This window comes from Trichosurus vulpecula, chromosome 4 (genome assembly GCF_011100635.1).
Source record: "Trichosurus vulpecula isolate mTriVul1 chromosome 4, mTriVul1.pri, whole genome shotgun sequence".
In the NCBI taxonomy this organism is placed as follows: Eukaryota; Metazoa; Chordata; class Mammalia; order Diprotodontia; family Phalangeridae; genus Trichosurus; species Trichosurus vulpecula.
The window spans coordinates 370,438,440-370,452,724 of NC_050576.1; the positions used below are offsets into that span (position 1 = coordinate 370,438,440).

At 35.6% G+C, this 14,285-nt stretch overlaps 1 protein-coding gene across 4 annotated transcripts in view; it reads left to right on the plus strand.

The window, feature by feature from the left end:
- Positions 1-14,285, plus strand: part of FARP1 (FERM, ARH/RhoGEF and pleckstrin domain protein 1) — a 335,175-nt gene that overhangs the window by 51,312 nt on the left and 269,578 nt on the right. For all 4 annotated transcript variants that reach the window (XM_036754656.1, XM_036754655.1, XM_036754657.1 and 1 more), the window contains one exon: positions 13,110-13,303. In XM_036754656.1, coding sequence (XP_036610551.1) covers positions 13,133-13,303 — 171 coding nt within the window. In that variant the 5' untranslated portion in view covers positions 13,110-13,132. The remainder of the gene's footprint in view (positions 1-13,109; positions 13,304-14,285) is intronic.

Here is a 14,285-nt window from a genome sequence, read left to right on the forward strand (position 1 = left end):
TAGCCTCACCAGATTAACATCAGTATTTGAAAAGATGGGCATTGTGTCTGGGAGCAGCTAAGAACATCACTTTTCATTGTACTGTAAAGCAGTAGAAGTGCTGGTTATGAGAAACTTCTGGCCAAATAGTGAGAGAGTTTAATGTATATTGATCCAGAAATCCAGCAAACATTTATTAAGTTTCTACAGAATGCAAGGGGCTGTGATGCGCCCTGCATACAGATACAAAAATAAGGCTTGGTCTGTGTTGTCAAGGATTTGATCAGTGAATGAAGAGATGGCGATTGAGAAAGAAGCCAGCTGGCTACCTAGGATTCTCACGCTGGTTATGCACTGGTGAAGTCCCTTCAGGTTAAGCTGTGAATTCCATGCTAATTCATTTGAACTTTATTATATGGGTACTAGAAAGTCATTTAAAGTTTTGGAGAGATAGAATAATATAAGTTTAGCATTAGAAAGATTATTTGGTAAGATGGGGGTGGGGTACAAGTGAGAGAACTATAAAGTGAGGAAGTTAATTAGTAGGCTATGAGGATAATGCAGCTAAGTTAATGAAGGCCTGAAGAAGGGTGATGGCTCTGAATGGAAAGGAGGCAAAATTAAGAGACATTTTAGAAGTAGAATCTAAAATTGGTGACCAGATGTGGAGGAAGAGGGAATCAAAGGTAACAGTTTCAAGCCTGAGTGATTAGGAGAAAAGTGATAAAATTAATCGGAATATGGAAGTAAAGGAGAGGAAAAAGAACAGGTTTTTGTTTTGTTTTGTTTTTTTGGAAAACTGATGAGTTCATTTTGTGGTCTTTTGATTTAGAAGTTCTGTTGGTCATTCTGAAGGAGATGTCCAGTTAGCAGTAGAAAATGTGGGTCTGGAGCTTAGGAGAAAAGTTGGGATTGGAAATACAAATTTCAGTTTTCTACATAAAGGCAATATTGGAAGCCAAGGGAATGGATGTATTTGTCACTTTCTTCATATGATTCCTAATTGCTTTTCAGAGTAGTTCGAACAGTTCATAGTTCCATCAACAAAATCAACAGTGTCCCTTTAACACCTATTATTCCCTCTTGTCATCTTTAGCAGTTTGTTAGGTATGAGGTTGTTTGATTGACATTTCTGTTCTTTAATAGCCTGAAGTTCTTTTGATGACCATTTGTTCAGAGATGCTACTTTTTCAAGAAATTTGGCAATAAAAACTCAGTTTTAGTCTGGGTGAGAAAAAGAAAAACCTCTTCCTGGCATAGGAGGAAAGGAAGAAAGAGTGGGTAAACACAGACATTTTCAAGTGTGAGTGTGTGTATATGTGTGGTTTGAAAGAATTATCAGTTTCAATTTTTTTTAAAGTGTAGTCAGAAGTGAAATCAGCTGCTAAAAGTAATGGGTACAGAGATAGGGTTGGGGTCTTGAGGAGAGTGGAAAAAGTTTAGTTGGAAAATTATTTAGAACAGCCACTGTGGGGAATGGTAATATGGGCTTGATAAGAAATATATAATAAGATTGTTTTTTTGAGTTTCAGTTGTGCATGAATTTGTGCAGTTATGTGACTTCATCATGGTCTGTAGTCTGGGCAAAGAAAGTAGATGGCCAATTTTCTACAAGGTTCCTGGGGGTGAGGCATTCTAGAATGGTAGTGAGAGCATTATTGAAATGACTCACTTTGATGGTCCAGACTGGCTAATGGGACAAATGAAGCCAGGCATGAATGAGGTGACAAAATAGGAGACTGAAAGAAGTTGAGGCCACTCTAAGGTTGAAAAGCAGGCTTAGTAGAGACAAGGGCATGGAAGAGGTGGAAGGACAAGACACTGTCAAAGACTTTTCAGACATCTCAGAGTTCAACATCTTCAAGGTGAAACAGTATCAAATGATGGTGAGGTCTAAGGTGTGACCATATGTGTGGATGGTGGAATGGGAATGGTGATAGAAGTGATTTGAATTGCAGAATAGGAAATTTAAGTTGCAGAATAAGAAATGTGAATATAGAGTGTTAAATGGATAATGAATGTAGTACGAGAAATTCTCTTGCAGAGTCTGTTCTGCACCCAAGTGTTGTATCTATAGGGACACATTATATGGGTAGGCCACATCTTGAAAGGTTCCCAATCAAAATTTTTTTCCCAAGACAAATGCCTGCCTTCATCATTTTTTCACCTTGGTTCCATGGTTAAGTCTTTGTGAACTGTTTATTCAAGTATATAAACATTCATTAAGTACCTGGTAGACAGGATGTGTAGATTTTTTTTTAAATCATAGATATTAAGTAAACCCATGCTAATGTGTACGCAGGTAAATATAATACAGGGTGTAATGCACTGTATGAGGTGCTCAGGATGTGTAGATTTTTTAAAAATCATAGATAGTAAGTAAACCCATGCTAATGTGTACACAGGTAAATACAATACAAGGTGTAATGGAGGCAAGGAAGAGATAGAGACAGTGCCCTTTCCAGCCCTTACTTTCTTCTCCAAGAATTTAGCAAGATGGTAATAATTTTTTACCAGACTGGGCTTACTCATGCACTTTTGATTTCAAATTCCACACCTGTAGCTATTTAGTCTAAAGCCTCTGGGGTCGTTGTGGTGCCCCCACCCCCAAATAACCTTAAGTTACTATTAACTAGCTTTTTCCTTATTTGCCTTTTGACATTTTTTGCTATTACTTTACAGAGCAAGTATGTAGCATGGACACTAGTCCTCTGCCAATGTTTCTCTCTCTGTCTCTCTCCATCCATTTTACCACCTATTCCCTGAGTGGTACATTAGGCTTACTTTGTGTTTTATATGGATATAGAGAGAGGACTTGCCAATAGGCAAATAACTTAAATCTTGGGTTTACACTCTTAGAGACTAAGGTGGCACTAAGGTTCACCGAGGTGGGAAATGTGGCATCCTGCCCTTCAAAAATACAGGAATTGGAAGTGTGAAATTGAATAGGTTTTTTCTGGAAACATAGACTGACTGCATTTATACCTGGTTGTTGATTCCCTTGTTTATCTGTGGTTTGGGTTTCACCTGGGATATTAGGTTCCTTTGATTATTTGGCAAATGTTTTCTTTTTGGTATTCTCAGGAAGGTTTCATGGATGACTGGCTCAGCAGCTTTTTAGGCCTAAAGCCCTTTTGTGCTAGAAGGCACAAGCAGATTTTGGAAAGAGAGGGGTACTTTTTAGTTGATGGAATGTGAAATGCATAGAACCAAAGGATTTTAGAATTGAAAGGGACCTTATAGATATAGTTCTACATATTTTTAATAGATTATTATTTATAGATGAGGAAATTAAGGCCCAGAGAGGTTGAATGATTTGTTTAAATTATATGAGCTAAGCAGTGACTAGAATTTGGGTCTTTTGAACCTCAGTAGAGAGTTGTAGCCATCAGGCAGAAACTCATTCATAGTTAATTTGTTTATAGTCCAGACTGTGTCACCACACCAAAATCTTTTCCCTGATATGTTTTTGTTGTTCTGTGACATTTCTAATTCTTTCTTAGACATCAGTTTAATGACTATAATCTAAAAATACTTAAATCTGTGATCTCATCATTTTGGGATTCCCTCCAATTGGTGAATATTGCAGATCACCCATGCCTGCCCATCCTATGTGATTCTTGTCCATTTTCACCTAAAAATTCATCATGTGGGATCCACCTAGCATACTAGAGGGTTTTGCTCAATTTTTCTGGTGAATCTTCCAGTAGAGCACCCTGTTCATCCATCTTTTATCCCTTGCTTTCAACTCATGATCAGTCTATCTTCTCTTTCTGTTATAAAATTGTTTGATAATCTCTTTTATTCCTGTTGAGAGTTCTTAGTTGGTTACATATTACAGTTTGCTCAAACTTGTCATGTGCATTTCTGGTGATGCGCATTAGTTCTTTTAAGGCAGTGAGCTTCCAGGTCTTGCTGCTATACAGAAACATCAGTAAAATGTTTGTATTGAAAATATGATTATGCTCAGTAAACTGGAAAGCATACTATCTAATTTGATGAGGTTGTCTAGTGTAAACGGTTTTAAAAGGAGTAGACATTGAGTCACTAGAACTTAGTCCCAGTTCTAATTTGAATACCTATTATTTCTTTGTTCAAGACTAAGTTCCTTAAGTAGCCTCTCAGAGCCTCCATTTCCTCATCTAAAACAAAAATAACATTTATTATGATATATACCTATATGTTATATAGTATATCATATTAATATATTATTGTTGAATGTAAGGTGGCATGGATCTAATAAGATGCAAGTTCCCAAGATCATGGCCCATAATTGACCCCAGTGGACTTATGCATTATTACATAACCATAAATAATAGAAACATTTCAGTTTAACCTGTAAACATTATACTGCGCCTGCTCTATGCTGACACATCATGATATAACCAAAGCTAATGAAAATTTGTGAGCTTATGGTTGGCATGTTGCCACTTTGTCTTTTTAAAAATCAAATGATCACTGGTCAGTGAATGTGGATGTTTCAGGGGCTGATACACTCCCTCTGCCTCCCGCCTGTCTCTCTGGCCACCACAAGTAGAGTAATTAGGCAGATGCTGTAGGGGCTGAGCTCCCCCACCTCCTCCCAACCCATTGCCATCAGGAAAGATAAAGTAATGTTAACCCCTTATCATGTCTCTGTTGTCCTTTTGTCTGCCCAGATCCAGAGTGAACCTGGTAGAGGCTGGAGAGGAGGAGCTCCTGTCTGACAATTTTGTGTGTGTGTGTGTGTATTACATATACATATACCTATATATACCTCACAGTATTGTGAAGAAATTTTTTTAACCTGTAGAAATATAAAGTGGCGGTTATTAATTAGACTATGGCTTGAGCATCATTTTAATTGTTTTCTTACATAATATTGTGCTTTTAAAATACATTTTTGGTTTTTTAATTAACTTTTAACTCAACTATTAACCTTAATATAAAAATAAGATTTTACTGTAATAAGTATAGCTTTTCAGTGCATGCAGTAACATTGATTGGTGTATTTTTTTACTAGTATGGGAACTATTACTGTATAATTTAACAAACAGCTTTTTTACATGTAGTAGCTTAATAGAGATTGATTTCCCTCTTTCCTTGTTCTACCCTGAGGGGAAACTGTCTTATTTTTAATAAATCAAGTTGGAAAACATTTTCCTATACCTCTTAAAAATTGTGTAAACAGTAAATTATAATTCATTGCAACATTAATGTCAATGAAATACTTTTCTTTAAAGTAGGATATGGTTATGTTTTGTCGTGTAGCTTCTAGAAAATTATTTTCATAGTGGTAAAACTACAGTGAGAATGGAGTGGCTTTCAGTGAAATAACTTCACAAGTGTTTGTGAACTTCATAATAGAGACTTCATTATTAATTAAGGTAGCTGTTAGGGTTATCCTGTCTACATGTCATTCTGAATTAATTTGGAAATACTTTAACAAAACATTAAAAAAAACTTAGAATTAGTTTTGATACATTATTCCAAACTCCTTCATTAATTTATTGCTTTCACATAAAATAGAGGAGCATGGTAAACTCATATTCCCCATGGGACAGCTGAGTTAAATTAATTGCCTCAGGTGTAGAGTTTCTATAATCAAGACTAGACATCATAACTACAAGTTCTACTACAATTTATTGTCTATATTTCTCATAGAATTTGCCTGTATAGTTGTTTCAAAGGGTTTATAAACTCAAATTTCTTCTGCCCCCTGATGAAAATAATTAATGGTTCTTCCTTGCTCTGCCACAACACCAATGTTGAGAAATAAATACTGATCTTATTATCTTTGTACTTTGTGAACTGTTAAGATACTAATTCTGAGATAACAGTAAACAATACTATTATGAGTTTTGTAAACTGTATAACAATAAATTTATTCTTTGCCTTTCCTAAATAATTAGTACCAAGCAATAGGAGGCACTTATAAATTTTGATTTACTGACTCATTCAATCTAATTCTTCTATAATTCTCCATTCGTATTAGAGATTCTGCTGCCTCATTCATCGGAATTACAGTTGATTTATATCTCTAGACTTCATACACAATTCTTAACATAAGGTTTTTGTGGGGGGAGGGGTAATTGCAAGAGTGAATGGTTCTTGTTACTTAGTTTTAAATAGCTTTTAGGCTAAAGAAGATCAGAGGTCTTAGTACCTGTTAGTGAGTGAATGTGAGTTAAGTAGAAAATAATAGCTTATAAACTAGTGAGGTGTACTGCTATGTAGAATTGGGGGCAACCTCTGTGTGTGTGTGTGTGTGTGTGTGTGTGTGTGTGTGTGTGTGTGTTTTGGGGTAGAGGGAGAATCCTTGTGGAATTTGACTCTTCTACTCCTCTCACAGAGGCCCACGAGACTATGAAGAGAAAATTATTATTTTATCTTACCTATTGTTGGAAGTTGTGATGATTGTAATAAAACCTCACCAATTTTGAAAAGAAATTAAGTTTTGTTATTTGTGAGTATATAGGGTAATTGAAGTTGGATTAACCAACCAAGTATTACTTGACAGAGGTCTTATTTAATGAATAGATAAGAATGAGTCAATGTATGTGGCAAAGCCGGAACCTGAAGATTAATGAACTTTGAATCAGGAAGACTTGTGTTTGGATCTTACCTGCTACTTTTGTGAGCTATGTGACCTCTCTTGGCCTCAGTTTTCTCATTTGTAGAATGAAGTGGAGTGAATGTTTAAGGTTCCATATAGTTCTCAATTTACTATGATCCTAAGTAGTAGAAAACTCTACTTACAGAATACTGACATTGCGTTTTATAAAAATAGATATTTCTAAGAATGTTGGAAAAGTATGAGATAATTGCACCTTTTTACCTTTTCCTACCCAATTTTGTTTTTTAGAATCACCCCATCATACTCAACTCAGCCCCAACCTTTCTTTCAAACTACTCTAGTAATGGTTTGACTGTCTACTGCTAAGAAATATCTTAATAACATTTTCATATATAATAAGTAAGTAGTTTGACCTTAAAGAGTTCCTTATAATTAATCTTTAATATTTTCCTTATATTTGTTCTGGATCTCATATATTGAATTTCCCTTTGAGTTCTGGTCTTTTTTTCCCCCACAAATATCTGAAAGTCTTTCAGTTTATTATATGTCCATTTTTTTCCATTCAGGATTATACTCAACTTTGCTGAGTAAGTTATTCTTGGTCACAACCCCAGCTCTTTTGTATGCAAGCATTTTTTGGTAATTAAAGCTATCCATTTGTTCAGCAAAAACAAAATAAGCAAATGTGAAGAAACAACCCAAACTATCTTGTTTATAGAGTTTAACTTTGTGCTACCAGAATCATTATAAAGTGAAGATTAGTGAGCTTTGAATTAATAGTAACAGCTGTTATTTGCATCACTCCTTCAGGGTTTGTGACATGTTTTGCTTGTTATCCATTGAGCTTCACAACAACTTTGTGAGATGTAGAAGTTACAAGTAGTCATCCTTATTTAAAGATCAGGAAAAAGGCTCAGGGAAGTTAAGCAACTTATTCATAGTCACTGAGTTAGTGAGTGCCAGCACTCTCCATCACACCACACTGTCATTATAATATTTTTTTTTAATTTTGTGAACTTTATTTCTCAGTTTGATTTCAGTATACTGCTTTTCAAATGCCTCTACTCTAGCTATATAGGGTATCCCAAAAGTCTTAGTGCAATTTGAAGCTTTAATAATTTAAATAGCTTTGATAGCTATTTAAGAACTTAAAATTGCACTAAGAATTTTGGAATACCCTGTATTATTCATCAGTTTTTATCTCGATATGATCTTTGAGAGGTACTCAAGAGGCAGAGTAGTGGATAGAGAGTCTAGAAGATAATGGGTTCAGATCCCACCTTTGATGATACATAATGTCTCTGTCACCATGGGCAAATTGCTTAAACTTTTGGTGCCTCCAATTAACATTATAAATTGCTGATCAGTTGTTAATTTGCGTTAGTAGAGGGAGTTTCCTTATGGGGTGTTCTTAAGCTGTTGAAATCCCAAGTTGGAATTAAAAATAATGAGGTTTTAAGGTGTGTTGAGCTTTTGGATATGAATACAAACCCAATAACATACATATATGTAGACATCTGTATATATAAAAATATATATAATATGAATGAAATATATAACATGTATAAAAATAATGGACAGACTAGTTTGTCCAGCTAAAACATAGTTTGTTTAATCAGGTAGGGAAAATATGAAAGAGAGTTTTACAGTGTCCGTTTTTTATCACAAAATTGGCACATGATGATAAACTAAGACATTTCAATTCAGTTGCATCACTTTAACTCACTTCTCAGTTTGAGAAAAAAATGGACCAACAAAAGGTTATTTGGGTCAGATTGCAGCCATTAGATTTGAGTAGACTCTCTTTGAGATGATTGAATTTCTTGTGCTGTGATCAAGGAAGATTATATTTTATGCTAATGACCTTAGACATATCATAGAAACTTTTTTATGACTTTTTATGGACTTTTCTTATGACTGGAGAATTTTTGGTGTGATATTTCTTTTTTTTTAAATAGCATTTTGATTATCTACAGAGATGTGTTTAAGGAGAAGTTTGAGTTATTGGGGGAGGGGAGGTGTGGATACTTTATTTGATTTCAGAAGTTTAAATTTTTTTTTTCTTGCTGTGTTGGTAAAATGGTATGCTGCTCCTTGGAGAAAGCTAACATCCTCTTCTGGGTTTCTTCAGATTGTCAAATAGTCCAAACCTTACTTGTTTTAAGTATTTGCATGATGTGAAACAGTGGCTCTTAGGGTTTTTTTCTTCTGAGCACAGACATCTTGAAATAAGTAAATTGACCCCAACAGATAATGGTCTCTGAACATTCTTACAAATACCTTATCTGAGTCTCCATAAGTAGTCAAAACAGAGTCTGCCCTGCTGCTTTAAACAACTGTTCTGATTTAGGCTTGTTTCTTCCCCATGTAGCCCTAGTAGAACCACTTTCTTCAACGGGTTTCTTTGAAGCTTAGATAAACTAGGTTTGGATAAGATTCCAAACATAGAGGAAAATTCACTCAATTTAGTACTTTTTGTGTTTTTGTCCTCCCTTCTCCCCATTGCTAACAAGAGAGTATGAGAGGATGGTTATCCTCGCATGGTACTGAATTTTCTCTCACCTTTGTACCTCCAAAGTATATTTGAGATTGCTTCTGGATCCAAAACTGTTTTTCTGACTGTAGCTTTGAATAAATCCACTTTTTTGGGGAGGGGGGCTTTTCTTTAAGAACTTATCTTAAAGTTGATTTAACTTAGTTTGAATTTAATTTAACATGGAACGCTTCTAATGGTCTATATTTTTGAGAGCTTAATTAAGAGTTGTGAACCCCACTCAGTACAGCATTACATCTTCAGCCTCTATATCTTTGTGTAATTGTCCCCATTTCAAGATTTCACTTCCTCCTCAGCTCCATTCTGGAGAATCCTTGGTTGATGAAAGCACTCTTCAGCTGCCTCTAGCCATAAGAGAAATTTTCCATTTCCCCTAATTATTTGCTCTCTCTCATTCTCTTGAATCATTTTGTATTTACTGGTCACTTGTCTACTTGTATTTCTTCAGTGAATGTAGGCTCCTTGGGGGCAGGGATGGTTTCATTTTCAACTTTTTATCTTTACTGCCTAGCCTGGTGCTTTACCCATAATCAGAGTTTAATAAATGTTTGTTGACATTGGAATCCTTTGGGGAAAAAATGAGGGGAGTAGATTAGATGATTTCAGAAGTTCCAGGCCAACAATTCGTAATATTGGTACTTATGATAGTATTGGTTATGGGATGGTGATGACATATGAACATTATATGGAATTCATGGAAACTGATGGTCTTCCAGTTTGTGGTGTTTTGTTTTTTGTTTTTTTTTTGTGAACTTGTGGAAGTGATAGGATAGTGATTGCAAAGGGATCAACTATGATGCTTCCTGTTTAAGATAAAAGTAGAAATTTTCCCTCCCTGCTCCCCATCATTAATTTTAAATCTATGAGTCTATACAAATCTTATCTATATCTATCTATATCCATAGATACATGTATGTATACATACATATTCGTACATATCTTCCCTCCTTTCCCCTCCCCTCCTCTCTCCTTCCCCTCCCCCCCTCCCCCTGGTTACAAATATCCATTCCTGGCTCATGTGCTACCCGTGTCTCTGGATAATGTGCCCTCCAATCCCTAAGAATCTAATGATCTTGACCATGAAGTTAAATATTTATAAGTTGGTTCAATATATTTCAAGCCCCAAAGTATACTGTTGCCAGATTAGTTTGGGAAAATTCCCTACAGAATTTTTTGTATTCTTGAGGATTGTGGGTTTGCATTTTCACCCTTTATTTATGCCATATCATATGCATAAAGTGGGTTATTCTGAAAAGCAAAAAGAATGAAAAAAACTACCCAAACAAACAAATAGTGTGAGTGGTCTGAGTGGTTACCTGGAAATAGTGGATACAGGATTGGTCTTCAGGTCAGAAATACTTGGGTCTCAGTTGTGTGGTCAATTAACAACTCTGTGACTATGGGCAAGCCATTTTAGGAAGTGCCCCCAGGCAACTCTCTGAGAGTTGATCTATGTCATTGATCTGCATTGCTGGAGAGAGTTTAAACACTTGAGAAATTTTCATATAAATGAAAGCATATGTCTGAATCCTTGTCTCCCAAACCCTCACCAAAGTGAGTGGCTTAGGACTCGTTATAAAGCTAATGATACTGTGAGGGGAGGAGTTAGTGTTGAAATTTAAAGTGAAATTTCTGGATTTCAGTTTCCTCATGTGTAAAACGAAAGGATTTGATTAGATGGCCTGTAAGCCCCCCTTCCAGCTCTAAAGCCTATGATCTTCTAACTAGAGCAACTCTTGAGAAGAGTCTCCTCCCCGCCCCCCGCCACCCCCCCTAAAAAAAGATTGACTTAACTAGGTATCTAGCTTATTGCCTTTAAAGGTCAACAGGGAGTAGCCATCTTTGGGGGGAGATGATGAAGAGGGCACTGAGTATTAGCAGGCATTATTAAGATGATATGCAGGTTCCCTTTTTGTCAGATCAAAGGAAATCCTTTTTAGGAAGTGGTAGTCAGAGCCTTTTGAAACTGACTGGGCAGTAAAAGGAGGGGTAAGGAAGAGTTGAAGTTTAGAGCGAAATTCTGAACCTTCTAGTTTCCGAACATCAATTCTGAACTACTAACTAGAGAGCCAATAGTCCATGCTTTTTTTTTTTTTTTGAGTTATGGATGTGCTTAGTATGATTCATAACAATTCAAGATTTGCCTAGAATTTGTTGAGTTAGGCTCCTGGGTACTTGGTTCTTCAGACAGTAATCTATTTCATTTTGTTATTGTTATAATCACACCCTTGGATGTGAGAGGGACTATGCCTTGGTCTGCTTTATAAAGCTTGAATTGAAAGATGTGAAGAACTGAGAGAAGTCTCAAGGGAGGACAAACAAGGATTAAGCAGGAAGATAGTGGAAATAAGATGAAAGAAATGGATTTTTTCTGAAGAGAAGAAAGGTGAAGTTAACTTTAATTATTGTCTTCAAGTATATAAAGCTTTCTACTTTTTAACACACTTGATGACTTCATCATTCTTGAAACTTTACTTCTTTGATACTAAATAGCCGTTTTTCTTTTCTTAACTCTTGGAACTGTTTAATTGTTCTTTCTACCCAAGCCCTAAATATAAGGTTCATTTCTTGACCCCTTGAATTTCTTTATATTCTTTCCCTTTGAGATCTCATCCGTTTGCATGGCTTCAACTATCTTCTATGTGGGTAGGCTTAATTTTATAGCTTTAGCCTGGTATTTTCCCTAAGCTTCTGTTTTGTATATCCATCTGGCATTACTTCTCATTAATCATATGAAAAAACAGAACTCAGCTTTCTTTTCTGTCTCCCTTCCCCAAGACCATTGGTCTCCCTTTCCTGATTTCTCTATTTTCTCATTCACATCAGTCATTCAGTTTTAAGGCCTTGCAACAGTTTTTTGTTTTTGTTTTTTTACTCCTCTTCCTCATTTATTCCTATATAGAGCCATAGAATGTCACCTGAAAGATTTTCTTATATTCTAGGTGAGGAAAATGAAGTTTGTAGAAGTGAGGTAATTCACCAAAGGTCACAAGTTAGTTAATGTCAGAGGTGATCCTGGCATAAATCTTCTGATTCCTAGGCCATTGCTTTTTCCACCAAAGAATGTGTCTTGGCTGGTTTCTTAGTTAAATGGAACACTGACACCAAGCTTTGAAAACTATGTGCATCTTTGTTAGAGAAGCACTGTGGGAGATTGGAGAGTGTTACCAGATTTGGAGTTTGGATCTCATCTCTGACACTTACTTAACTGTGTAAATGCAAGCAAATCACTTAAGTGTTGAAAAATAGTAGCAATACCTCTAGCACTCACAGTGGATTTCTGTGGGCATCCAGGAGAAAGACCTTTAGCTATTTATCTATCCCTTTCGAATATCCAGTTTAATTCCTATCTTCTTATGAAGCATTTCTTCACCTCTCCAGCTCACTGATTTCTTCCTTCTTTCTACCCTAAAAACTTATTGTTTGGCCTATTCGTTTTGACCTAGTCTTACACTGGCTTGAATTTTTCAGATGTATGTTTATTTCTTCATAACCAGATTGTAAACTTGTTGAGGGCAAAAATTGCATCATATTTATTTTGTATTGTGTAGACCTCACAGCATCTAGTTTGGGTGATGGGCAAATAGTAGGTATTTAACAAATACTTGTTGGATGAATAAATGAATTGGGGAGGGGTGTGCCTTGTAGTGTTTAAGAAATCCATTGTGAATAATTGAGCTGATAGCAAAGTTTTTTGAAAAAAGGAATACTATGCTTCAGAGGAGGATGGTTATTAATCTCTAGCATATAGTACTAAGTAACTTTGAGGAATAATTGGATCTCTAAATCTTATGCACCCTAGTAAAACCCTTGCGATTTTATTAAAAATAGTAAGTTCCCCTACCATTTTGGTTTATCTTATGGATAGTATCCTAGAAACTAAGGGACCAACAGTGAATTACCCTTCCATAATGTGCAGGACTTCTGACAAAAAAATTATGAGTGGTGACAAATACTGTGAAATGGTTAAAAAAAAGTACTCTTCTAATTCAGTTTCTTTTCTTTTTTCCTTCCTCTTAGATATTATATAGATTACTTTAAACATGGGTGAAATAGAGCAGAAGCCAACTCCAGGATCACGGTTAGGAGCACCTGATAATGCTGGGATCAGTACATTGGAACATGGACAGAAATTGCCCACAGCACCACCAGGAAAGCTTATTTCCATTAAAATCCAGATGCTGGATGATACCCAGGAAGCATTTGAAGTTCCAGTAAGTTGTTGGCAAACATGTAAACTCCAAAATATACCTTTTTGTGTGGTGGTAGTGGTGGTGGTGGTGGTGGTGGTGGTGGGAGGGGAATTGAATACTAGGTTGGTGTGAGGGGTATGATCTGGAATGGTAAGAGTTCTGCATTCTATATATGAGTGCAGTGACAGAACTACTTACCCATCTGTGCTGACCCATTTCTGTAATGTTCTGTGAAAGTCTGAGATGGTATACTGCTAGAGGGGAGAGAATAGGTATATGCTTTTCTCTTTGTTCAGTACATGATGGAGCTCTATGCACATCTTGAATGCATCATGAATTTGATAAATTTGGTTACTTATACATTGGTAAGTAGTATTTCATGAACTAGAGAAGATTTAAAAAAGACTAGGGAAGGAAAGGGTCAGAGAGTGAAAGTATTTTAAGACACTGTGAGGAAAAAATGCTTTGTATAGAATATGGGAAAGAAAAGAGCTTTGTGGATGGATTCTAGGTTTCTTTATTAATTACTGTTATTTCTATTGACTTAGAGTAATCCATTGCTTATAATACTGCTATAATTTGAGTGATTATATTTGTACCAAAAAATTATTGAAAAGGCATAGATTAGAATCAAGTGTTATTTAGGCAGAGAACTCTCTAAGAAGAGCTTTGTATAAAACTGCCTTTTAAATATATAGTATAGAAAGCCTTGGTAACTTCTTCATTTTTTGTTGTGGAATTAAAATCTGAATAAAGCTATGTTAATCTTTTGAAACTTTTGGCTATATTGTGGGATATCATATGTTGAAATTAAAATTAGACATTTGAGAACTTTACTGTGTTTTCTGTAGTTTTTATTTTTTTAAGTTAAGAATGGAAGGGTGTTGCTATTAGTCTGCAAACAGGTTTATTAGTGAGATACTTACTTTCAGCATTTCCTACTTATAAAAATATCTTAGGCTTAGTGACTGTTATGAATTGCTAAACCAAATTCTATACCAAT